The sequence below is a fragment of the Nyctereutes procyonoides genome, unplaced genomic scaffold (genome assembly GCF_905146905.1).
Source record: "Nyctereutes procyonoides isolate TBG_1078 unplaced genomic scaffold, NYPRO_anot_genome, whole genome shotgun sequence".
NCBI classification, from domain to species: Eukaryota; Metazoa; Chordata; class Mammalia; order Carnivora; family Canidae; genus Nyctereutes; species Nyctereutes procyonoides.
Window position 1 is genome coordinate 11,003,564 of NW_026575034.1, and position 24,616 is coordinate 11,028,179.

The window sequence follows — 24,616 nt, forward strand, 5'->3', positions numbered from 1 at the left end:
AATAGTGTATTTTCAAATCTTAATTACTAGATTGATTTAATGAGGCAGATTTTGTTGAGTTTCTGTATTTTGCACTAATTTTCAGTTATTCTGATTTTCTTGATACTAAAAATCATGTGTTTATTTGGTTTGGGGTTTTCACTTTTTGCATTTTGTTTTTTTTTTTTTTTGGATTTATTAATTCTGCAGAAACTTTTGGGAGGTTTCCTGATACAGCATTTGATTTAGTTTTTACCTTTAATTTCTATACATCATGGGGTTTTTCTTACTAATTTGTATGTATGTATGCAGGTGACTTCACTGTCTGGAGAAGAAGACATGAGTAAGAGTTCATCTAGGGGTAGGTCTTTAAGTTCTATAAGTTTTTAGCAATAAATGTTGGTTCTTCAGAATTATATTAACAATTTCTTTAAATCTAGGATCACTGAATTTGGAAAATCCTGTTCAAGTAAGCCTGGACCAATTAACTGCAGCAATTTATGATCTTCTCAGACTCCATGCAAATTCTGGTAGGAGTTTTGCAAACTGTGCCCAAAGTAATAGGAACATCAAGGAAGCGTGGACGACAACAGAACAGCTCCAGTTTACAATTTTTGCTGCACATGGAATTTCAAGTAATTGGGTATCAAAGTAAGTAACTCTTTAAAACGAAACATACAACTTTACCCAGAAGTTGGTATAATCCTATCAGATGCCAGCCAGCCACTGTTCTTTTAATATTTAAATGGGTAATACAAGAATCACCAGATACTTGTGGTTTTCATAAAAATTAGAGATACCTGAAGTTCCAATAAAAAATATCATTCCCACTATATGCAAAAAAAGGCAGGAAAATATATGTTTAAACCAAAAAGGCAAATAGTAATTAATAAATTAGTCAATTTATGACTACTGTTTTTTAGCCTTTCCTTTAGAACCAGAGTAATTTGAAACAGTGTGATGGGAATAGGCTTTAAGCACATTTTTTTTCTTCAATAGCAGTTTATAGTTTAGTGATTGCTAGGCTTTGAAGTCTATAAGAATGTATTTCTTCTATTGAATTTTTAATATGGGGTTTTCCTTTTTGATTTTTTTTTTTGCAAATGTCATAAGTTTGCCAACTTTCATTTACGAAATGACTAATGTAAACTGAAAAGTCTGAATTGAATATTTTTAATGAAACAGTTTCATAGTGAAGAGATACCAAACATAAATCCTGCTTAATTGAGCAATTGAGCTTCATATATATATATATATATTTTTTTTTTTAAAGATTTTATTTATTTATTCATGAGAGACCGAGAGAGAGGGGCAGAGACACAGGCAGAGGGAGAAGCAGGCTCCATACAGGCACCCTGATGTGGGACTCAATCCCTGGACTTCAGGATCATGCCCTGAGGCGAAGGCGGACGCTTAACTACTGAGCCACCCAGGCATCCCGTTAAATTGAGCTTTAGATTAATGTAATATAATACATAATTACTTAAAAGTGTTATATTAACTCATTCAATAAATATTTACTAAGAACCATCTTTGGGCAGTGTTCTTCATACTAGGGATTCAGCAGTAAACAAGGCAACAAAAAAATGTCTGCCCTCTTGGAACTTGCCTGTAAAGGGGTACTACTGCTATGTGAAGGTGTTTGATTCTTTTAAATGTCACAGGGTAATACCTTCCACATCCTCCAAACAGATTCATACATACAAATTTGAAGATACTAATGAGGAGAACAAATACTCAGTAGAAGACAGAAAACTGCAGTGATAAGGATGGAAAGAAAGTAAAATGCTGAAGAAAAGAGGAACAAATAGACTGAGGTTGAGAAAAGTAGTCAAGAGTAGTCAAGTTGTTAGATAGAAGTGTTTTGTTAACACATGAGATTAGATTTGAAGTATATTTTGAATGATTAATAGATTGTATATATGAACAGAGTGTTTAATGTATAAGCCTAGCAGTAAGTGAGAATCTAGGAGAGTACAGTTTTATTGAGCGTAAGTTTCCTAGTCTGTAAGATTGCCTGATAGTATCTAAGCAGCTCTGTACTTGCAGCTAGTAGGGGCTAAATCATTGCTCTCTAATGAGACTACAGCAGTGTGTATTCCTTGGATGGATGGAAGCCTTCTAATAGGTTAGAAAGACTGGTGCAGTGCAAGTCAGGCCCATGTACCATTAATATGCTTAACTGATTCTAGTTCAGTTACTTAGCAAAGCAAAATAGCACCTAGGGAAGGTAATGTTTGTACTTTTTCTTCTAAGAATTTGCCTAGAAATAAATAAATATTCAATGCCATTCAACTAAAATCTAAAGCCAGTAACTAACTGAGTATAAAACTGTGATAGAGTGGCCCTCAGACTGGCACCTAGGAATATACGTTTCCTTTTGTACTCCCTTTGCTATACTTTTTCTTTATTTTTGTAGAATTTGCAATAGTTTGGTTTCAGATGTTTTCCAAAAATTCAAATGAATAGTGACCAAAAAATTTCAGATAATAGTCCCTTTTAGAGAACAGTGGCTAATGATATGTATTTGTATTAGTTAACAAATTCGTATTATCAAATTAAAAATCTTTCTTTTCTCAGTTACGAAAAATACTACTTGATATGTTCCCTGTCTCACAATGGAAAGGATCTTTTTAAACCTATCCAATCAAAGAAGGTTGGCACTTATAAGAATTTCTTCTATCTTATTAAATGGGATGAACTGTAAGTGAAAGTTTTGGCTTTTTATTTTTTCAGTTTGCCCTCTTTACTTTTTTCCATGTATGCATCCTAATTTTCATTTTTACCACAATTTCCATTTAAATCCATTAAATTCTTACATCTTAAGGTCTCTTCTAGATATCCTATAGAAGAGACAAATTCTCATTTAAAAATCTGAAATACTGTTCTGAAAAATTCTGTTGAATTACAGAAGTATTCCATTAATTGTTCTTAGAGTTTTGTCAAGTTAAAACTAAATTTACATATAATTATACATATAAACCATAAAAATGTGGTTTTCATAGTATTCCTTAGTTTAGTATTTATTCTGTGTAATACTATATATATGAAGCCTACTTGTTGGTTAAAATTAAAAAATTAAATCCATGTACAAGATATTTTGCACTGTTAATGTTTTTAAAATTCTTAAGCAAGTAGGCAGTTGCAGAACTTTTCATTCTGCATTTATTAATGGCTTCTTATTTTTCTTTTATTTTTTTAAGTTACAAAAATAACACATCTTTGAAAACCTTAAACAAAAATATGTATTAGTAAAAAGCATCATTTTATTTCTAACACCATCTTATGGCTCCTCAGAGTGACCATTTTTTACCTAATGTAGTCTTTCAGACTTAAAAAAATAAATGTAAAAAGGTTAACATATGTCTGCTTGTGTGTATATGTGTACACATAAATCTGAATCAGAAATACTCATAAATATTCATCTAATTTTTCCTAAAGGAAATAAAAATGACTACTATTATTTTGCCTAGAAATTGACATTAGCAAGTCTTGAGTAAAGGCACTAAGAAATTTTTAAAGAAATGTTACATATTTGAAATTTTAATGAAATTTATTTAAGATTTTTTTATAGTACATATTGACCAAGCTTGTACTTAAGTAAAAGTTACTCAGGGTTAAAAATTTTTTGATAAGTCAAATAAAATACCTAAAATTGTCATTCTCATTAAATGGTTAAATTTCATATTTGATCTAATTTGTTTTTTCTGTTAATACATTTTTCCCCCCCTTAGAATTATTTTTCCCATCCAGATATCACAATTGCCATTAGAATCACTTCTTCACCTTACTCTTTTTGGAATTTTAAATCAGAGCAGTGGAAGTTCCCCTGATTCTAATAAGCAGAGAAAAGGGCCAGAAGCTTTGGGCAAAGTCTCTTTACCTCTTTTTGACTTTAAACGGTAAGTGTTACTGAGTTATGATGGTGAGTTACTGTGGACACATCTGCAGCATCAGAATTGGCTAGAGAATAGGTTGGGGGAACAATGGTATATATGAGATAATGAGCTACCTCAGTTTTTCCAGTGTGATAAAAGGAGGTTATTTTAGAGAGATCAGAAGAAACCATAAGGTTTTTCTGCTATAGTTTGAATGTATCTATTTGGGTATTTAGAGGATTGTTTGCCATTCACTATTCCAGGAGAAAAGCAAGCAGTCATTTCATACTCTGTCATTTATGCAAAGCATTGTGTTATTGATATAATAGCCATGGTCTTAGACGTTTCCTTGATACTCATAAAACAGCTTCCAGTTTTCCTCTTCCATACTTTTCCCATTCTCCAGTTTCAGAGAGTCTACAACTGCACATTATTCCCATCTCTTTACCTGACTGATCTGCCCTTACTGCTATGAGCCCCTGGCCTTTAAAAAGACCAAAAGTCTCACATATGTCCAAAAACTTATAGGTCCTTAGGGGTAAGGAATTCCTTTTGATCCTTGTGTCTAATAGCCACTGAGGTAGTGAAATCTATCTGGCCTTTTTTTTTTTTTTTTTTAAAGATTCTATTTATTTATTTGACAGAGCACAAGCAGAGGGAGCAGCAGGCAGAGGGTGCAGGAGAAGGGAGAAGGACCCTGGGATCATTACCTGAGCCGAAGGCAGATGCACAACCAACTGAGCCACCCAGGGGCCCCTCTATCTGGCCTTTCAACTATTTTAATTATGTTTTAAGTAGTAGTATGAGACTATCAAGTGTCTATCTAAATGGGAAGAAAAAAATTAATTGAATAAGCTCCAGATATGTTTCATACAGTACATGGTAACATTTTGGCAAGTGATAGCACATTAGCATATTAAAATATCTAAAGTTCTGCCTATTGTGTTTATTTTTATTTTTAAAAGATGTTATTTATTTATTCATGAGAGACACAGGAAGAGGGAGAAGCCAACTCCTGGCAAGGAGCCTGATGTGGGTCTCAATCCCAGATCCCAGGATCACACCCTGAGCTGAAGGCAGATGCTTAATCGCTGAGCCACCCAGGCATCCCTGCCTATTGTGTTTAATAACAGTATTACTGTAATTACAAACATTTATCATTTACTATGATAGGTATTAGTATGAGTGCTGTATATATATCCTTAGATTACACCAGCCCTATGAAGGGAGGTGTTACTATTCTTTTTTGCAGAAGGGGGAATCAAAGTACAGTGAGCTTAAGTGACTTGCCCTAGGGCATATAGCTAAATGGTAGAATTGGGATTTGAATCTAGGCAGCCTGGCCTCTGGGCCTGTGTGCTTAACTATTATCCTTAAATTGCCATTCTCAAATTTATTTGATACCATGGTAATTTTTTTTGTTCTGGAATATATGTTTCGAAACCGTGTATTCTGTGGGACAGTTAGAGAAGTGATTTAATAACTGACCTATTTATTCTAAAGTAAAAAAAAAAATTAAGAATGAAAAAAATTCTAATCTGTTCTACTTTTTTCCTTTTTTTAAATTTTTTTAAGATTTTATTTATTTATGATGAGAGACACACACAGAGAGAGAGGCAGAGACACAGGCAGATGGGGAAGCAGGCTCCAAGCAGGGAGCCCAATGTGCGACTTGATCCTAGGACCCCAAGATCACGACCTGAGCCAAAAGCAGATGCTTTAACTGCTGAGCCACCCAGGCATCCCTCTACTTTTCCCCTCTTAAATGGCAGATACACTTTGGTTTTCTAGTAATCATTTATTAAAATCATATTATATTTAAAACACTGGCTTCACAAATTTTGTTCTTGAAATGTTTTTTTCTTATGTATTTAAACATAGCATTTATTCCTTTATTTTTCTCTTTTACTTTCCTCACATTTGATGAGGCACTGTAAGATTTTTTAATTCTCTACCTTTTGATAGGCTCATTTTATTTGATATCTGAAATAATTCTGAACCACCAAAGGCTAGAGAAAAGCAGTTGAACTTATTGCTATTAAGGATGAGTATTTAGAACCGTTTTTGCTAAACATAATCCATAATTACTCTAAAACAGAATATTGGCCACATGAAGGAAGAAAATTCTGTTCTCAGTTGTAATAAGTTAGTGTCCAGAACAGTTACAAATTAAATGTAATTGCATCATTATCATTATTTTTTATAAATCAGTTCATGAGCACCTGGGCGGCTCAGTTAATTGTCTATCTTCAGGGACACCTGGGTGGCTCAGTGGTTTAGCACCTGTTTTCAGCTCAGGGCATGATCCTGGAGACCCCAGATCGACTCCCATATCGGACTCCCTGTGTGGAGCCTGCTCTTTCTCCCTGTGTCTCTGCCTCTCTATGTGTGTTTCTCATGAATAAATAAATAGAATCTTTTAAACAAACAAAAAAATCTACCTTCAACTCAGGTCATGATCCCAGAGTCCTGGGATCAAACCTCACGTCTGGCTCCCTGCTCAACAGGGAGTCTACTTCTCCCTCTCCCTCTGCTCCTCTCCCTGTTCTTTCTCTCTCTCTTGCTCACTCTCTCTCAAATAAATAATTAAAATATCTCAAAAAATAAATAAGTCAGTCCTGAAAACCTTGCTCTTGAAAGCACCAGGGATTTTTGCTTCATTAGGAAAGTACCATCACTTTCTGCTGCTTTTATTGAATAGTAATAAGTGATTTGTTTTTTTCTTTAGACGAGTGCTATAACATTCTTTAAAAATTCAAGACAGTAAGGTGAAGAGCAGATGACTTTTGTTAGACAATTAAATAATTTGTATCCAGCCCTCTGCTGTTAAAACAGTGAGCAGAAGGCATTGAGCTTGAGACTTAGCCAAACAGTGCAGTTGAACCAGGTAGGTAATATTAGGTCTTAGCATTCAAGAAATACTCAAAGAGAAGATGATATATACATTGTACATTGTATATATACATTGTATATATTTTATACATTTGTATATTTGTATACAAATGTATGTATACATTTGTATGTATATATACACATATATACATACAAAACGTTAATGAATTTAATTTCAGTTAACTTACTGTACTATAGTGATCAGAAATCCTAGTCTTGAAATTCTTTTGAAAAATAATTAATGTTTAAGGTACAGCCTACATACAACCTGATGAAGTCAGGGAAGCCAAAAAACATAGAAACATTTCATTCAGCCTCAATAACAAATGAGTTCTTAACTCATTTTTAAATAAACAGAATCAAGCATTTAACCTGCCTTTCCGTTACAGTTGTATTTCAGGGCTATCAAATAATTAATGTGAGAAAGTTAATAGAAAAATTCCAGCTAATAGATGCTCAAGAAATGATAGAATATCATGATTTTGTAATCCCTACTGAAATAATAGACTTAGGTTAGGGTTTCTCAGTCTTAGCACTATTGATATTCTGGGCCAGATCATTTTTTGCTGTGGGAGATTGTCCTGTGCACTGTACGTTTGACAGCATCCCTGTCTTCTGCCCACTGTTTGTCACTAAAAGGCCCTAGTTACCAACCAAAAATGTCTCCAGACCTTGCCACATGTCCACTGGGGGCAAAATCACTCTCACTCTTGTTGGAAACCATTGAGTTAAGTAAGCCATGATTACCAATGCTTGCTAAACCATTAAGTGATTAACTTTTCTGGAACTTTATAATAGGTCGTTTAGACTAACTGGGCCCAAACAAACTGATTAGCTTAAGTTCACAGAAACAGAGAGAGAGAGAGAGAGAGAGAGACAAACCAAACAGTGCACCTCTTTATTTGATATAATGGAAGTAGTATTCAATTCTACCCTTATTAAGTATTCCTGCCAGATAACTAGACCTGAATCCGATCAAGCTTCTACATCTAAGTACTACTTTATGAAAATATAGGAGATAAAGGGACATCCTAAATGACACCAGAGGAATGCAATCAGTAAAATCCAGAATATAGAAAATTCTCAGAACAAAAGACCTGGTTTCTTCATCAAATGGCGGGGGATAAAAAAAGAGAAAGAATGTATAAATAAAAAGAGTCAGCAAACTTTTACTCTAAAGAGGACCAGATAGAAGTAGTTTAGGCTTTGCAAGTCATAATACAGTTGGTGCTTGAACAATGTGGGGGTTAGCAGTGCCCTCCCTCTGCCCCCATGTGGTCAAAAGCCTGCATAAAAACTTTGACTCCCCAAAAAGTCAACTAGTAGCCTGCTGTTGACCAGAAGCCTTCCTGATAACAAATAGTTGACTAACATATTTTATATAGTAATATGTATTACAAGTATTTTCTTATAATAAAGTGAGATAGAGAAAAGAAAATGAAAATACATTTATAGTACTATATGTATTGGAAAAATCCTTGTATAAGTGGACCTGCCTAGTTCAAGGGTGTTATTCAAGAGTTAACTGTAATCTTTGTTACAAAATTCAAAAGCAAAGGCAGAAAGCAATAGTTTGTATGTAAATGAATGAATGTGGGTTTGTTCTGATAAAAGTTTATAAAACCAGGTGACAGGCCTGGAGTTAGACTTTTAAATTAAAATATACTTACAAAGACATCAACCAAATGCAATGTTGGACCTTGCTTGGATCCTTATTTGAACAACAAACTGTAAAAACTTGTGAGACAATCAGGGAAATTTGAATACTGACTAGATAGCTGACAATTTTAAGTAAGTGTCGTTCATTCTTTTAGGAATGATAATGGTGTTGTACTTTTTTTTTTTAAGATTTTATTCATTTATTCATGAGAGACACAGAGAGAAAGGCAGAGACACAGGCAGAGGGAGAAGCAGGCTCCATGCAGGGAGCCTGATGTGGGAGTCGATCCCGGGACCCCAGGATCATGCCCTGGGCCGAAGGCAGGCGCTAAAGTGCTGAGCCACCTAGGGATCCCTGTGTTGTACTTATTTTAAAACAAAACAGTGTTTATTGTTTGAAGAGACATTATTTACAGGTGAAATAATATGATCAGCATTTGCCTTAATATAATCTAGTTGGGGATGAAGGTGGATCTAAAAAAGAATGTAATGTGTTAAGGATTTAAAGGCTAACATGCAAGAGAAAATGTTAAGACTAGAGTCTAGTTTTGGAAAGGATATTTGTTTTTTGAATAAAATGAATAAAGTTTGATGAAATTTATAGTTTCCTGCTTTTATATATCTCATGTTATTTTTCAGAAATTCATTCTGTGTAAAGACATATCAATGTCTTATTGATAAATGTTTTTAATTTAAATAGGCCATAAATTGGTAGTCTAGGGTAAGGGTCAGCATACTCCAGTGCACTGCCTGGTTTTTATTTTAAAAATAGAACACAGCACACATCTATTTATATATCATTCATAGCTACTTTTTGTAGTATAACAGCAGAGTTCATGGGACGCCCAGGTGGTGCAGTCTGCTAAATGTCTGGCTCTTGTTTCGGCTCAGGTCGTGATCTCAGGCTCATGGGATCAAGCCTCCCATCCAGCTCTGTACTCAGTGTGGAGTCTGCTTTAGATTCTGTCTCCCTCTACCCCTCCCACTCGTGCTCTCTCTCAAATAAATAGATAAATCTAAAAAACTAAAAACCAGCAGAGTTAAATTTGCAACAGAGATTATATGACCCAAAAAGCCCAAAATATTTGCCATCTGACCCTTTACAGAAAGGTTTGCTGACTCCTGGTCTAAAGCATAGATCATCTGAAATTATTATTGTTTTTGCTACAAAGTAGATATTGGTTCTCTTGGCATGTGGTTTGTTCTTTTTTTTTTTTTCATGTGGTTTGTTTTTAAGGTGAAAGTGAACAGTTGTGTAATCCAAACTATTACCTTGAGATATATTCCATTATTTTTTTTTTTAAGATTTTATGTATTTATTCATGAGAGACACAGGCAGAGGGAGAAGCAGGCTTCCTGCAGGGAGTCCAATGCCGGACTCAGTCCCAGGACTCTGGGATCATGCCCTGGGCCGAAGGCAGGCGCTAAACTGCTGAGCCACCCAGGTGTCTCAAAAGATATATTCCATTATAGATGATCTTCAAAGACTGTTCTCCTATCTGTTTATAAACGTTGCTTTGAGGGGAGTGCCTGGCTGGCTCAGTCAGAAGAGCATTCTTGATCTTGGGGTTGTGAGTTCAAGCCCCATGTTGAGTGTAGAGATTTCTTAAATAAATTTTTTTAAAAGTTGCTTTGGAGGGACACCTGGGTGGCTCAATGGTTGAGTGAGCACTCCAGGGCGTGATCCTGGAGTCCTGGGATCGAGTCCCACCTTGGGCTCCCTGCATGGAGCCTGCTTCTCCCTCTGCCTGTGTCTCTGCCTCTCTCTCTCTTTGTCTCATAAATAAATAAAATCTTTAAAAACAAACAAACAAACAAAAGGTGCTTTGGGGACAAATGACTGAGTCTTTACCCTTTTGTGTTCTATCCTCAACCCCTTTCCTCCCAAGATACATTGTTTTATTCTCCTCTCCTTTTGTTCCAACCCCCCACTCTTCAATACATTTACCTAAAGTATTCATACAGTATGGAGAGTGACTCTGGTATGTTCTTAAGGATGATATTCTTTTTATCTAATGGATTCTTAAATAATGTTCGGATGCTAACATTTCAAATTCATTACCATGTGATGTGAGTTTTTTGTTGTGTGTATGTGATGTGAGTTTTGAAGCAGTTTTTAAAATGAAAACTACAAAAATAAAGCTACAGTATCCTTCTGTCTCCATTCATAAAGGTTTTTAACATGTGGAACTAAGCTTCTGTATCTTTGGACTTCCTCACATACAAATCCTGTTCCTGGAACAGTACCCAGAAAAGGGTATGTGATGGAAAGAATAGTGTTACAGGTAATGTTACTTCTTAATACATGGAAAGGTTGAAATTTCTTATTAAGATGTATATGCATCCCATGATTTGGATTGTTAACTAAAGAAGCCTAATTGATCTTGTTTGATCATAGGACCTGTCTTCAATTTAAATGTTAATAAACCATGTCCTATGTCTGAGAAACATTAAAAAAAAACAACACACTTTTCCCCATTCCAAGCAATGTGTACTTTTGAGAATTACCAATGATGATAATCACTTTTAGCAAAAGGGTAAGAAGCATTAATTCAGTATTCAGTCTAATAATAACCCTGATGGCTAAGAACCAGTTTTCTCAAAGACAAGTTAATGTGACAGATATGTGAACTATTTAGCTGCAATCTGATCAACTTCTGTTACATTTTTAAGGTTGATTTTCCTTCTTCTACATTTGATGTTGTTTATACTACTCCTCAAGTTGACAGAAGCATTATACAGCAATACAGTTTAGAAACATTGGAGAATGATACAAAAGGAAAACTTCTTGATATTCTTCATAGAGACTCATCACTGGGGTAAGCTCCTTTGATTTGTGTTTTGCCTGGGTATTTCTTAGATTTGTAAATCTCAAGTTAATGGTTTATTAAATGCTGTGATTTAGTTCCTGATTCAGTAACCTTGGTATAGGAAGTTTTCTATTTGTTTTTAATTCTATAAAAAGATGTGACTACATAAAGCTTTAGAAATTTGTACAAGTCAAACTTTTACATGATCAGAAGTCAAACAACATTGAAAACTAAATTTACAATTAATATCAATAGATTAATTTTTTTTTTTTTTTTTTTAAATTTTTATTTATTTATGATAGTCACAGAGAGAGAGAGAGAGAGAGAGAGAGGCAGAGACACAGGCAGAGGGAGAAGCAGGCTCCATGCACCAGGAGCCCGATGTGGGATTCGATCCCGGGTCTCCAGGATTGCGCTCTGGACCAAAGGCAGGTGCCAAACCGCTGCACCACCCAGGGATCCCCAATAGATTAATTTTTTAAGAATGCCTCAGTCGGTTAAGCATCTGCCTTCGGCTCAGTTATGATCCTGGGGTCCTGCACCGCGTCAGGCTCCCTGCTCAGCAGGGAGTCTGCATCTCCCCCGTCCCTACCCGTGCTTGTGTGTGCATGCATGCATGCTTTCTCTCTCTCTCTTTCAAATAATACAGTTGTTTAAAAAATAGACTAATTTTTGGGATGCCTGGGTGGCTCAGCGGTTAAGTTCCTGCCTTCGGCTCAGGGCGTGATCCTGCAGTTCCAGGATCGAGTCCCACATCAGACTCCCTGCATGGAGCCTGCTTCTCCCTCTGCCTATGTCTCTGCCTCTCTCTCTCTCTCTCTCTCTCTCTCTCTCTCTCTCTGTGTGTGTCTCTCATGAATAAATAAATAAAATCTTAAAAAAATAGACTAATTCTTAGAAATACACAAAGAATCTTGTTATATCAATAGAAAAACCAACAACTTAGTAAATAGATAAAGAATATGACTAGAAAAAAAATATGACTAGATAATTTTTTGGAAAAGAAATACAATGACTTTTAAATATTTGAAAAGATATTTGACCCCTCAGTAATCAAGAAAAGGAAAATTAATACAAGATAACACTGTACATACATGACTTAGTTGAAAATTAAAATGTCTCATCATATAAAGTGTTGATGAGGATATAAAAAATGGGAATTATACTGTTCTTTTTTGGGAATTATACTGTTAAAGAGATTTTTGGAGAGCAATTTGGCAAAATATATCAAGGTCACAATGTACATAGTCTATAATCTAGTAATATTTCTAGTTAACTATCTTAGAGAAAACTTTATATTTATTTATGGAGTCAAGAATATTCATTGCAGTATTTGTATTATAAAAGTGACAGGGAATGTCCATCAATAAAGGTTAAATTATGGTACATTTATTCGATGGAGTATTATATAATGATTATGAATGAACTTATAGCTATTATTTACTAATATGTAAGATGTCAAATGAAGAAGGCAAGGACAGAGTAGTGTATATGGTGTGCTACTATTTACATAAAGAAAAAAAAGAATCTGCTTATATCCACATCTCTGCTTCTATACAAATATGCTATCTCTGAAAGGATATGCCAGCTTACTAGGCAATTGTCACTGAAAGGGGAACTGGAAGGAGTGACTTCATTGTGCACCTTTTTGCAATATTTGAATTTTTTTCAGTATACTTCACATAACACAAATACATTAGTGCACATATTATATATACAAAAATGGTTGGGTAGTAAAATAGTGAATATTTCATTCACATAAACATTTGTTATTAAGACTAAATTAGAATCTCTAAAACAAGTACTTCTTATTTTGAATGTTCCTCATTTGAGCTATATAATCATCTTCTAAAATCATCTTCTAAAATGTAATAGCTTTTTTTTTTTCATGACATTTGATTTTGCTTGTATAAAATGGATGAAATCCTGGCTATCTCATAGGGTGGGTTCTGCTTATTCAACTCTGATTTCTAGTGCTTGGCATCTGGTTAGAGCTCAATAAATTTTTATTATACTGAATTATCCTTCATTTTCATAACTAAGACTCTTTTATCAAGGCAAAATGATTTCTTTCTATCCCTCAAATTAGAGTGAATTAGTAGTGTTTTCTGTACATTGCATTTTTCTATTCCAAATTAGTATTAATGATTGTACCAAGAAGTGGCTGTCCTAAAATGAATAAATTTCTTCTTTGTATTTTTAATCATTGAGATTATAGCTATCATTATATCATTGAGAAGTAATTTAATTCTGTTATATATGCAGACTTTCTAAAGAAGATAAAGCCTTTTTGTGGGAAAAACGTTATTATTGCCTCAAATACCCAAATTGTCTTCCTAAAGTACTAGCAAGTGCCCCAAACTGGAAATGGGTTAATCTTGCCAAAACTTACTCACTGCTTCAGCAGTGGCCTCCATTGCACCCACTGACTGCGCTGGAACTACTTGATTCAAAGTAAGTTAGCTATGACTGAGTATACTTGCTCTATTTTATTGTTTTGTAGCAAGTTTTTTTCCTCTATTTTATTGTTGTCAGTTTTTCCAGTCAGGTGTATTATGTTGCAGGAGAACTTTCCTTTGTTTTAACATGAAAGCAATTTAGTGCAATAGAAATGTATAAACATATATTTTTGCAAACATACTTTTTGTGCTAAGTTTATTAAAAAGAGATGTCTATGGCTGAGTCCGTAGAACATGGGACTCTTGATCTCCGGGAGGTCATGAGTTTAAGCCCCACGTTGGGTGTAGAGTTTACTTTTAAAACAAATTAGAGGGATCCCTGGGTGGCTCAGTGGTTTGGCGCCTGCCTTTGGCCCAGAGCGCGATCCTGGAGTCCCGGGATCGAGTTCCACGTCGGGCTCCTGGCATGGGACCTCCTTCTCCCTCTGCCTGTGTCTCTGCCTCTCTCTCTCCCCCTGTCTATCATGAATAAATAAATAAATAAATCTTTAAAAATAAATAAGTAAATAAAAACAAATTAGAAAAAGAATAGAGATGTCATACCATCTAAAACTAACCAGAAGAGAGAATTAAATTCTAAATTTTGAATGATTTGTTATTTTATGATGTGAGTCAAAATTTTCATAAGCTCAAGGTTTCTGAACAGTCCTGAAGTTGAATTTGTATAGTACAGCAAGATTTTCTTCCTGAAAAAAAAAAAAGAAGAAGAAACACATTGCTTTTGAATAAAGAGCTATTTAAATATTCTTTGTCAGGTAAAATTAAGATTGTGTTTTCAGGAAATATAACTTTGCTAGTAAGAAATCACCATCAAATCTTGATTTTTGTGGTACTTCTCAGATTTGCTGATCAAGAAGTGCGGTCCATAGCTGTGACCTGGATTGAGGCTATAAGTGATGATGAGCTAACTGATCTTCTTCCGCAGTTTGTACAGGTGAGTTTTTTACTAAGTTACCCCTTCATCTTACTCTGCACCTATTTCTTATGAGTAGGGAACTTGCTAAAAAAAGGATCCTCCGTTTGTTTTGATTAAAAGTATTTTTATGGAAATGTTGAGGGTACATTATATTTGGATATAGTATAAATTTTTTGCCACTATTGTTAGCTGCTCCACTTGACTATCATATATGTGTACCTGGATTTTTAATTCTCATATTTTTAGATTCTCAGAACAAACCGGACTTGAGCTTTTCTTGGATTTTTCTTTGCTAGCTACATAAACATAACTAATGAATATTATTCCAAAATCTACACTTTTCTGCTTGACTTCATTAATTTAGCCTAAATTAACTCTTCTGTTTCATTTTTATCAGTGTTAGCTTACATTTTGCTTTATATAGTTTCTCTTTTGATAATTTTATCATAATAATGAAGTATGGGTTTGACCACTATAATTCTTATTTTCTTTTGTGTGTAGGCTTTGAAATATGAAATTTACTTGAACAGTTCATTAGTGCACTTCCTTCTGTCCAGAGCATTGGGAAATATACACATTGCACACAACTTATATTGGTAAGATTTAAAATTTTTAATTTATTTCCATTCCTAGTATTTATAGAGACGATATGCTCTGAAAGTCTAAATAGTATGCTCAGGCTACTTATTGTCAATACCAGATGTTTTATTAAGGGCATTATTATAAAGAGGCTAGATTTTTATCTCCTTAGAAATAAAACCAAAAATAGCAAAACTCTTTATTACAAAGATATTTGGCATGTTAGAGCTCCATAATAATGAATGAGTTTTCACTTGCTTTATATAGCTTCATTAAATTCCTGGATACCAAAAAATGAACCTAAGTTGAAATTCAGGAGACATTCATCCAGTTCTCAGAAGTGGCTGACATAAATATTTTACTGTATTAGGCTCCTCAAGGATGCTCTGCATGATGCACAGTTTGGTGCTCGATATGAACATGTTTTGGGTGCTCTCCTCTCAGTAGGAGGAAAAGGACTCAGAGAAGAACTTTTGAAGCAGACAAAACTTGTACAGCTTTTAGGAGGAGTAGCAGAAAAAGTAAGGCAGGCTAGTGGATCAGCCAGACAGGTATGTATCCAAAAGAAAAAACATAAATATTTTGATGTTAAAGGATCTCTATAGTTCTGATGAGTTATTCTTTATCAGTAGACATCCAATATAATCTAACTATACATACTATGCTGTTTTGAGCAGATGAATTCAAAGGTTGTTTCAAACCATAGGAAAAGATTTTACAACCTAACTCTTAAAGGTATTTTTTTTTCTTAAAGGTATTTTAATTCCAGTGCTTATGAATTCCTTTCTGGCCACAATTGTTCTCTTGAGTTTCTTTTTTATTATTTTGTTTTTTAACTTTTTTTTGTAACTTTAAAAGTAATGCAAGTATGAGTTGATACTAACGTTTGAAAAAAGGGTATCCTGGGTGGCTCAGTGCTTTAACGCCTGCCTTCGGCTCAGTGTGATCCTGGAGACCTGGGATCAAGTCCCACGTCAGGCTCCCTGCATGGAGCCTGCTTCTCCCTCTGCCTGTGTCTCTGCCTTTCTCTCTCTCAGTGTCTCTCATGAATAAATAAATCTTTAAAAAAAAATCTAAATAATAAGGAAATTTATAGAAAACAATTTTAATTACACTTTTAAAGATTTATTTATTCATGAGAGATACAGAGAAAGAGGCAGAAACATAGGCAGAGGGAGGAGCAGGTTCCCTGTGAGGAGCCTGATGTGGGACTCAATCCCAGGATCCCCACTGGGGCACCTAGGTGCCTCAGTGCTGAGGGTCTGCCTTTGGCACAGGTCTTGATCCCAGGGTCCTGGGATCGAGCCTTGAGTCAGGCTCCCTGCTCAGAGGGGAGCCTGCTTCTCCCTTTCCCTCTACTGCTGCCCCTGCTTGTACTCGCTCTCTCTGTCAAATAAATAAATAAAATCTTGGGGCAGCCTGGGTGGCTCAGTGGTTTACCACCGCCTTCAACCCAGGGCCTGATCCTGGGGACCCAGGATTGAGTCCCGCGTAGGGCTCCCTACATGAATGAAGCCTGCTTCTCCCTCTGCCTGTGTGTCTCTGTGCCTCTCTCTCTCTGTCTCTCTCATGAATAAAGAAATAAAATCTTAAATAAATAAATAATCTGTTTAAAAAATAAAATTTTAGATTAATTTAAAAATTAAAAATTTTCCAGTTTTCATTTTCTCCCTGTTATGTATCTATTATTCATGGTTTGCTTTATGTCTTTTCTGGTCTTTTATATGACTTTATACATATTTACACTTAAGTATATATACAAATGTTTGGAATTTTTTAAAAAATATGTAGAAAATGCAGATAGACACACATATACATATATATTGTTGTTGAGATAAAATTCACCTATTTAATTCATTGTCTTTTAGTATATTCACAATATTATGCAGCCACCACCACTAATTCCAGAACATTTTCATCACACCAAAAAGAAAGCTTGTACCCACTAACTTTTCCTTATTCCCTCCTTCTCTCAGGCCCTGGTAAGCATTAATTTGCTTTCTGTTCTGTGGATGTATCTCTTCTAGACATTTAAATGGAATTATGCAATATGTGGCCTCCCTGTCTGGTTTCTTTCACTTTACCTGATAATTTCAAAGTTTATCCATATTCTAACATGTATGAGTACTTCACTCCTTTTTATGGCTGAATAATGCTCCATTGTGTGGATAATACCACAGTTTGTTTATCCATTCATCAGTTGATGGACCTTTGGCTTGTTTCCACTATTTGGCTATTATGAATGATGCTGCTATAAACATTTGTGTGTAAATTTTTGTTTGAACACCTCTTTTCACTTTACCTAGGAGTGGAATTACTAGGTCATAAAGCAAGCCTATGTTTAACTTTTTGAGGAACCACCAAATTATTATCTAACGCAGCTTCATCATTTTATATTCCTACTAGAAATGTATGAGGATTCCAACTTCTCCACATCCTCACTAACATTTGTTTTTTTTCTACCTTAAAAAAAAAAATTGTAGTCCTCTTAGTGGGTATGAAGTAGTATCTCCTTGTGGTTTTGACTTGCATTTCCCTAATGAGTAATGATTTTTTAAAAAGATTTTATTTATTCATCAGAGGCACAGAGAGGGAGAACAGGCCCCACACAAGGAGCCTCATGTGGGACTCAATCCCAGGACCCCAGGATCAGTCCGTGAGCCAAAGGCAGACACTCAACCACTGAGCCATCAGGTGTTGCTGATTAATGATTTTGAACACATTTTTATGTTTTTGTTACTGCCTTTTGTATATTTTCTTTGGAGAAGTTTCTGTTCTAAGTTTTTTGGGTTTTTTTGTTTTGTTTTGTTTTTTTGATTGGTTTTTTATTGTTGTTGAATTGTTCTTTATATATTTGGAATATTAGACCCTTATCAAAGATACTGTTTGTAAGTATTTTCTCCCATTCTTTGAATTATCTTTCTATTTCCTCAAGTGTCCTTTGATGCACAAATTACTAATTTTTTGAAGTTTATTTTTCCTTTTGTTGCTTGTGCATTTGATGTCTAAGAATTTATTGTCAAATCCAAGGTCACAAAGATAAACACCTATGTTTTCTTCTAGGAGTTTTATAGTTTTGCTCTTATATAAGTCTTTGATCCATTTTGAGTATTTTTTTTATATGCTTTGAGGTAAGGATTCAGCTTCATTCTTTTACATATGATTATTAAGTTGTCTTAGCACCATTTGTTGTTTTGCCAGTTTTTCGTACAATTTCCTCCCTTCATAATGATAAAGTAGCCAAAATTTGTCTTAACTGGAGGATCTGTAAACACAAGGCTTATCTAGCCCACTTACAGGCAAGGCAAATGCTGCTTCATGAAATGGTCCCACTGTGGAACCTCTGGTCATCCAACCCAAGTCACCCCCTTGCCTGGCTTTATCTTCACTATAATGTGCAGCCATTGTATTTAATCTCAATCTGTACTTTAACTTCTCCATAGCTTCCATGATTTTCCCATATTTTTCATACAGAATGTATCTGCCACCACTTTTGGAACCCTGAGACTTCTTGTCAGAACTGTCACTCCCAGAGGCAACTCCACACTTTCCCCCTCCTTTACCGGAACTGCTTTTTCCTTTGAGCAGCATCTTCAAAACATCTCAGCACTATTTTTTGAAGAGACTATTCTTTCCCATGAATGATCTTGGCACCTTTGATGAAAATCAGTTGATCATAGACATGTAGGTTTATTTTTGGACTCTGAATTCTCTTCCATTGATTTATAAGATTATGTAAGCCATATTGTTTTCATTGTAGTTTTGTAGTAAGTTTTGAAATCAAAGTATGAGTCCTCCAACTTTGTTCTTTTTCAAGAGGTTTTTTTGGGCTATTCAAAAGTCCTTTGCAATTTTGTGTGAGTTTTAGGACCATCTTACACACTTCTGCAAAAAGGAAGTTGGAACTTTGATAAGAATTATGTTTAAAAAAAAAAAAAGAATTATGTTGAGTCTGTGGGGTGCCTGGGTGGGATGGCTCAGGTCAGGGATGACTCAGGTACTAGGATCAAGCCCTGAGTTGGGCTCCCTGCTCAGTGGGGATCCTGCTTCTCTCTCTCCCTCTGCTGTTCCCCCTGCTTGTGCTCTCTCACTCTCTCTGTCAAACAAACAAACAAATAAATAAGATCTTAAAAAAAAAAAAAAGAAATTGCATTGAACCTGTAGATAAATTTGGAAAATACTGCAATCTTAATAATATTAAGTCTTCTAATTCATGGACACGGTGTCTTTTCATCTAGATCTTTAACTTTCTTTCTTTCTTTCAATTTTATTTATATTTATATTTTTATATATATATAAAATTTTTACTTCATCTTAGAGAATTTGTATCAAGACATACAATTACACTCCATATTTCTTAATGGGTACATAATATTACCAGGTATTGTAGAATAAATTGTGAACCATTACCTCCGTGTAGGTTGTTTAGACATTTTTTTTTCCAGTCCTACAGTGAACTATAGTGTATAAGTTTTGGCCCCTTTGCTAGTACTTCCTCATAGGATATTCCTATAGGTGAAATAGCTGAGTCAAGAACTGTATGTATTTTTAGTTATATCTTTTTCTCCACCAATAGGTTATGAAAGTATTTTTTCCTGCCCTGTTGCTAGGACTGGGTGTTACCTTTAATTTTTAATCTGTTAGATGAAAAATTGCATCTCATTTCTGTTTAATTTCTATTTATTTGACTATTAGAGAGTTTTATTTATTTTTTTATTTGACTATTAGAGAGTTTTAATTAATATGTTAAGTAGGCCATATGTACTCACCCTCCCATGTGTGTAAGCCTTTGCCCATTCTAATTCTATTTTTATAGTAAAAATGAACTGTTTAGCAACAACTTGTTTTTATTTTATTTTAAAAATTTGTTAGATTTTAAAAATTGGGTTGGTCCACATCATAATTTTTTTGTCTTAAAAACAGGTCTTCATTTTCATTATGTACCTACAGTATCACTCTCTTTTCCTAGGTCGTCCTCCAAAGAAGTATGGAACGAGTACAGTCGTTTTTTCTGAGAAATAAATGCCGTCTTCCTCTCAATCCAAGTCTTGTTGCAAAAGAATTAAATATTAAGGTGACATATAAAATACTAATAAATTCATACTACATTTCAAAATAATTTGTAGGAAAAATTTGTAGGAAGAAAGGAGATGGGCTGATACAGCTACGGCAGATGAGGATAACATCTGCATAGGTTGGTTATAAGTATTTATGGATGTCTGTGTAAGATCCATGTTTACCTCAGTATATTTTTACTTAATCATAGTTTCTGAAAGAGAAAGCAATATAAAGTTATTTGGCGTCTCAAAATAAATTATTTTTTTACCATGGTTATAATAGCTACCTTGGTGGCTTATGTTGTGATTCCAGGCACAGATAGCATTTTCTTTTCCTCCTATGCGAACAGTTGGAGAGATTCTTTATAGGTTTATAACACTTTCTAGAGCATCAAAAAAGAGTTGAATAATCATCAGCACTGAGTAATTATACTTCAAACTGGGCCAGTAGTTATATACATAGTGTATTTTCTCTTAATGAATTCAGAAAAAGCAACCAATTAATTCGTGCATTAGTGTTCGTGGTTTTGAAAGGGTAGGATACAAGTATCCATAAAGGAGTCTCAGGTTTGATTTCTTTTGAAGTTGACATATGGCTACTCTTCACTGAAATTTAACAGTGGGTACCTGAGTTATGGGTCATTGGCAGGGGCCGGGGCCGTCACATTTTCTCCTTGGATTTGTTTGTTGTTTCCCTTTATTGGTCTGTCTGAAATTAGTTTTTTGAACTAGTTTCATTTTAAAATAAGATTTGATCTTTGCTAATGAAATTTTAAAATTTAGCGTCACTATGTTATTGCATGGCTAATTATTAATTATAAGAGTATCATAAAGTACTCTTATAAGTAGAGATCTCATCCTAGATCATACTCCTTTAGAAGAAAGGTAAGAGGGATCCCTGGGTGGCGCAGCGGTTTGGCGCCTGCCTTTGGCCCAGGGCGCGATCCTGGAGACCCGGGGATCGAATCCCACATCGGGCTCCTGCTGCATGGAGCCTGCTTCTCCCTCTGCCTATGTCTCTGCCTCTCTCTCTTTCTCTCTCTGTGACTATCATAAATAAATAAAAATTAAAAAAATTTTAAAAAAAGAAGAAAGGTAAGATTATACAAAGTTTTGTGCTGTGACGAGGAATTATAGTAACACTTTTAAAGCTCAAACTTTTAATAATTTTTGTCTCAAGTTTTTAAGGATTTGCTTCTGTCTAGAGAGTAATAGATGATATTTTACTCATGCTATGTTTAAGTTTCAAAAAGTATTTTTAAATATCTCTTATCTGCTAGATGATCTAAAAAGCAGTTCATTTAACATGAAATGTTATTTCATTTGCCATAAGTCAGCTGAACAAGTGATAGAAGAAATACTTAGGACAGAAAAGTCTTAAAGCCATTTTTATTCCAGTATTCTCTTTCTAATGCGTAACATGTTGTGTTTGTAGTCCTGTTCCTTCTTCAGTTCTAATGCTGTGCCCCTAAAAGTAACAATGGTGAATGCTGATCCAATGGGGGAAGAAATTAATGTCATGTTTAAGGTGAGCAAAATAAGGTTACTTTATTTTTATTTATTTTTTTAAGATTTTATTTATTTGAGGAAGAGAAGGTATGGAGAGAGCATGAGTGGGATGTGGAGGTAGAGGGAGAGACAGAGGATGAGGGACAAGTGGACTCTGCTGAGCAGGGAGCTCAGTGTGGGGCTCGATTCCAGGGATTATGACCTGAGCTGAAGGCAGACACTTCACGACTGAGCCACCCAGTCATCCCAAGATTACTTTGCTTTTAAAGGGTAATTCAAAAATTTTCTTTGGGGACACCTGGGTGTCTCAGGGCGTGATCCCAGGGTCCGGGATTGAGTCCCACGTTAGGCTCCTTGCAGGGAGCCTGCTTCTCCCTCTTCCTATGTCTCTGCCCCTCTCTGTGTGTCTCTCATGAATAAATAAATAAAATCTTTTTAAAAAAATTCTTTTCTCAAATTGCAAATATAATTTTATTTAATATTTAATTAAATTCAATAATTATGTGGAAAATTATTGCTGACATAAACTATTGCCAAACAGATATTGGAACAAATGCATTTCTGGGCTAGGGCTACTACATATGGCCATGCTGATTACGCATATCATAACTGCAGGCAGTGTGCCTTTCATATAGATTATGATGTGAATGGTACCCCCTAGAGTTGTGCAGTGTGACATAGCAAAACCATGGGCAATGGCACTGGTTTTTGGAAACATAGAACTTACCTGTGGGAAGCAGCAGGCATGGAGTACTACAGAGTAATCTATTACCAAAGTTCTGTGTGTGGTCATGATTTGTGCATTTTGAAGAAAGAATGGAGAGTTTTAGTTAATTCAATGAGTTCAATTGGTGGAGATTCACATATATATGTATATAAAAGATGGCTCAAGAGAAGCTATCTTTATGAACATATATATGTGTGTGTGTGTGTATATATATATATATATATAAAGTTCTCATAATTCAAATATGGTTTAGGACTTTATTTTACTAATGTATTTGCCTTTTCCTATAGCAGTACCATCTGCTTGAATACAGAAATTTTATTTTATTTATTTTTTTAAAGGATTTATACATGAGAGACACAGAAAAAAGGCAGAGGCATAGGCAGTGGGAGAAGCAGGCTCCTCGCAGGGAGCCCGATATGAGACTCAATCCCAGAACCCTGGCATCACACCCTGAGCTGAAGGCAGATGCTCAACTGCTTAGCTACCAAGGCATCCCGAATACAGAAATTTTATATATGTTAAGTTTTAATATTTGTTAAGGCTAATCTCCCCTAATTCTTTGGGTAATTTTCTTGACTAATCTCAAAAAATGTACTCATCATTATGAGTTTTAAAGTTATTTTATCCAATTTTAAAAAATACAATGAAAACTACATCTGATTCCAGTTAGAATTAATTTATTTTGGGAGGACTAACTTTTTAATTTTTATTTTTTGGGATCCCTGGGTGGCTCAGCGGTTTAGCGCCTGCCTTTGGCCCAGGGCGTGATCCCGGAGTCCCAGGATCAAGTCCTACATCAGGCTTCTTGCATGGATCCTGCTTCTCCCTCTGCCTTTGTCTGTGCTTCTCTCTCTCTCTCTCTCTTTCTCTCTCTCTCTCTCTCTCTCTGTGTCTCATGAATAAATAAATAAAATCTTTAAAAAATTTTTTTTTAAATTTTTTAAGTAAACTTTTAGTTTGATATAATTGTAGATTCATAGTCTGTTGCAAGAAATTAAACAGAGATCCTGGGTATCCTTTGTCCAGTTTCCCTCAATGTAACATCTTGCAAAACTAGCAAGCAACATCATAACCAGTGTATTGGCATCAATATAGTTAAGGTATGGAATATTTTGATCATGACAAAGATCCTCCATTTTGCCCCTTTGAAAAATAGAATATGATTCACAAACCATTAAATCTAACCTTTTAAAAAGCATATAGTTCAAGAAACTGAGACATGAATAAGTTAAATAATTTCCTCTGGAATGCTACAGAAAAATAAAAGGCACTTGTGTTTCATCTTACTCTTCACTCTTTTCCACCATTTCCCCCACCCCCTGCCTTTTACAATATGTAATGTAGTAAATATTTTGGAAAGGTACAGGTTCCACTTTGTTTCCTTAATTTCAAGGTTGGTGAAGATCTTCGGCAAGATATGTTAGCTTTACAGATGATAAAGATTATGGACAAGATCTGGCTTAAAGAAGGACTAGATCTGAGGATGGTAATTTTCAAATGCCTCTCTACTGGCAGAGATCGAGGTAAGTCTGTCAGTTCTGTCTTGGTGTCTTATTATTTCTTTTCTTAGCTCAGAGTATACCTCTCCTGAGCGAGTCCTGATGCTGGTACACTGTGATCTCAGTTGTTTCTTACTTTAATTTAGTGTGCCTTTATTGATTTATTCACAATTAAATAACTCATTGAGTAGCCCTAATAAATGTTTTGCAGTAACCATTAATTGACTGAGGACTTTATGGTCTTTAGCTTTTGATTTAAAATTAAGGCCATGTCTAAGTTAAACCAACTTTGCTTTTATTTCTGCAATATAAAATAATGGTTTAAAATTTTTTTTCTACTTTAGCACAGGCTTCATCTTACTATTTTATCAAATTTTCTTCCTTACCACATATGTTTAGTGTGAATAATAAAAGCAGTACATCCAGAAATATTGTGATAATTAGAGGTAATGAATGTAAAATATCCCAGTATATGATATGTATTAGGTGCTCAATAAATTGTAACCTTTATCATTACTCTTATTCAATAAATGTTTGTAGTTGATCTACCATCTACAAAATGTTAATAACAGTAGTGTTTATATTTAGAGGGAAGCAATTAAAGACATATGAAGTAATTTGAAAATGCTTTAATAAGCTAAAAGCTCTA

General features: G+C 34.8%; 2 protein-coding genes across 5 annotated transcripts in view; one reads left to right on the forward strand and one right to left on the reverse strand.

The window, feature by feature from the left end:
- Positions 1-24,616, forward strand: part of PIK3C2A (phosphatidylinositol-4-phosphate 3-kinase catalytic subunit type 2 alpha) — a 114,813-nt gene that overhangs the window by 68,552 nt on the left and 21,645 nt on the right. For all 4 annotated transcript variants that reach the window (XM_055318097.1, XM_055318098.1, XM_055318096.1 and 1 more), the window contains exons 10-22: positions 292-340; positions 420-630; positions 2,560-2,682; positions 3,714-3,881; positions 10,582-10,693; positions 11,082-11,227; positions 13,484-13,672; positions 14,518-14,611; positions 15,095-15,189; positions 15,543-15,723; positions 20,142-20,246; positions 21,665-21,757; positions 23,862-23,991. In XM_055318097.1, coding sequence (XP_055174072.1) covers positions 292-340; positions 420-630; positions 2,560-2,682; positions 3,714-3,881; positions 10,582-10,693; positions 11,082-11,227; positions 13,484-13,672; positions 14,518-14,611; positions 15,095-15,189; positions 15,543-15,723; positions 20,142-20,246; positions 21,665-21,757; positions 23,862-23,991 — 1,696 coding nt within the window. The remainder of the gene's footprint in view (positions 1-291; positions 341-419; positions 631-2,559; positions 2,683-3,713; positions 3,882-10,581; positions 10,694-11,081; positions 11,228-13,483; positions 13,673-14,517; positions 14,612-15,094; positions 15,190-15,542; positions 15,724-20,141; positions 20,247-21,664; positions 21,758-23,861; positions 23,992-24,616) is intronic.
- LOC129505142 (peptidyl-prolyl cis-trans isomerase NIMA-interacting 4-like) lies at positions 18,328-18,852 on the reverse strand. The gene has a single exon (XM_055318100.1). It carries the CDS (start codon positions 18,761-18,763, stop codon positions 18,425-18,427), a length of 339 nt encoding a protein of 112 aa, XP_055174075.1. The 5' UTR covers positions 18,764-18,852; the 3' UTR covers positions 18,328-18,424.